At 30.2% G+C, this 2500-nt stretch overlaps 1 protein-coding gene across 1 annotated transcript in view; it reads right to left on the bottom strand.

Annotated features, from left to right (window-relative positions):
* The window catches only part of LOC106873992 (protocadherin Fat 1-like), a 446823-nt gene that overhangs the window by 61513 nt on the left and 382810 nt on the right, over positions 1-2500 (bottom strand). The window contains exon 6 of the mRNA XM_052974702.1: positions 1386-1475. Within this exon, the coding sequence (XP_052830662.1) occupies positions 1386-1475 (90 nt within the window). The remainder of the gene's footprint in view (positions 1-1385; positions 1476-2500) is intronic.

Raw genomic sequence — 2500 nt, 5'->3', positions numbered from 1 at the left:
CAATAATTATATTTAAACATATATGCGATAATCATATATGCTGTAATCATATATTCAATAATTATATTTAAGCACTGATCATATTTGTTGGTGCTTACACACAACAATGAAATGAATACAAATGTTCAAAAGTAATATTTTTATCACCTAAAAAAAAAAAAAACTAAACATAGGAAATTTCTCATTTGAATATTTGTAATAAATGTTATTTTTCTAAATTTTATCGACATAGTTGCTATCTACTCACTTCCCACGAAAACCTGTCTTTGCAAAATTTCATGAAAAAATGTGTATTTTTCAGAAATTTGTAAGACACTAGTAGCGCACTTCTTCTCTTCACTCGTTTTCCGTTGTAAAGAGCGAGCTGAACCAACCAACTCACATTTATACCGGCTATTTCATAAATATTTTGAGGTGCAACACACAAATACATACATATATACATTCACACGTACCTACATACACACACACACACACACATTGACATAGTCCATGTATTTTGTGCAAACAATGGAGGGTATATTGCATATGTTCTAAGGTGAAATGCTGTCGAATTTGAACACACAACTCATAATGGACAATATGTATATATATATATATATATATATATATATATTTATATATATATATATATATGCATAGGTTTCTCACCCGTTCCTGCGCCGGGTTTTACGTTTGTGGCTCTTTGTGACCGTGATCAGCTAGTTAATTGCTTTAAGCTACATAAAAAGGAAAATCAGATGAACAGTAAATAACTGTCTGTCTTGCTAGTTAAATAAATATAATGCTGATTAAAGTATAACAGAAATTATATCAGTTAACTCAGGGTAGTGTCCAGATGGTCACTCATGTAGAGATGAAAATTCCAAGAGTTTCAAATTATATAATGATCAGGTAAAGGGGTTACTGAGTGCTTATGTTCGTTTAAATTTTGTATAAACAAGTAATGAGAATTTCCAGGACTTAAATAGGAATTCATGAAATGGTGCCACTTTGTGAAGAATTCGGACCTGGTAGTAGTAGTAGTAATGATAATAATAATGATAATGATAATAATAATAAAGCAAGAGAAGGTTGGTTATGTATTTTGTCATGAACATCCTCCAGAAAGATTGGCCAAAGGTTTAACATATTTTTATTTTTTTAAAAGAAGCTCATATGTTTAGGGTTTGAATTGAATCTGATTGCACCAAAATAATTTGAATCGGGATTAGCAGCTTTGGCAAGGGAAGAGTTGATTATTGTAAAGAAAGAAACATTTGAATTGATAGCATAAGAACGGAATAGGTTCGCGCATCAGCTTGGGAAAGCAGCCAACGCTAATACGATAATAGATTGAATGGAAAACGGATTACAAAAAATTGAAAGAAGAAAAAGGTACTTACTTCACTGATCTCTTTGTAATATACCCGTTCTGTAAATCTTGGTGGATTGTCATTAACGTTTGTAGCTATAATATTAACTGTTATAGTGACCTGAAAGAAAACAATAAGTAAAAAATAATAAAAACAATCGTTTCTGCTGGAGGCACAAGGCCTCAAATTTTTGGGGAGAGGGTCAGTCGATCATATCGACCCCAGTGTTTTACTGGTGCTTATTTTATCGACCCCAAAATGATGAAAGGCAAAGTCGACCACGGCGGAAGTTGAACTCAGAACGTAGCGACGGGCGAAATACCGCTAAGCATTTCGTTCAGCGCGCTAACAATTCTGCCAACTCGCCGCATTAATAATAATAATAATAATAATGATGATAATAATAATAATAATAATAATAATAATAATAATAATAATAATTCAGAAAAAGATGGTTAGTGTATTTTGTCATGAACCTCCTCCAGTAAGATTGGCCAAAGCTAAACATAATAGAACTTGACATGAGTAGCACCAAAGAAAATTAGATTCGAAAAAACCGTAAACAGAAACCAACAAAAACAAGAACAACAACAATAACAGTAGAAGCAAAAAGATAATCGTATATAAAGCTATGGAATCTTTTCGTGGAGACCTGGCAATTTCAAAAATACTAAAACAAAAGTTAAATGTCATGAAATGACATTTTCTCGTCGTGGCGTATCCATTGTAATGGTATAAATAATAATAATAATAACAATAATAATAATAATAATAATAATAATTATAATAATAATAATGACGACGATGATAATATTAATGACAACAACAATAGATAAAATGATAATGATCGATAATAATGAATGTAATGAACCAAAAAAACTGAAATAGCATCCTTAGGAATTTCTCATATCTTAGACAATATAAATACACACACACACACACACACACAAACACACACACACACGCACATATAGAAACCATATGTCCATATATGCATACATAAATATACATATAAACCCACGCACAAGCATCTCTCTCTATATATGTTTATATATTTGTATATATATCTATGTACATATATGTATATATATATGTATGTATATATATATATATATATATATATATATATATATATATATATATAT

Source organism: Octopus bimaculoides, chromosome 19 (genome assembly GCF_001194135.2).
Source record: "Octopus bimaculoides isolate UCB-OBI-ISO-001 chromosome 19, ASM119413v2, whole genome shotgun sequence".
NCBI lineage: Eukaryota > Metazoa > Mollusca > Cephalopoda > Octopoda > Octopodidae > Octopus > Octopus bimaculoides.
The sequence above is the reverse complement of the archived record's forward strand: the minus strand, read 5'-3'. Positions and strand labels throughout refer to the sequence as shown.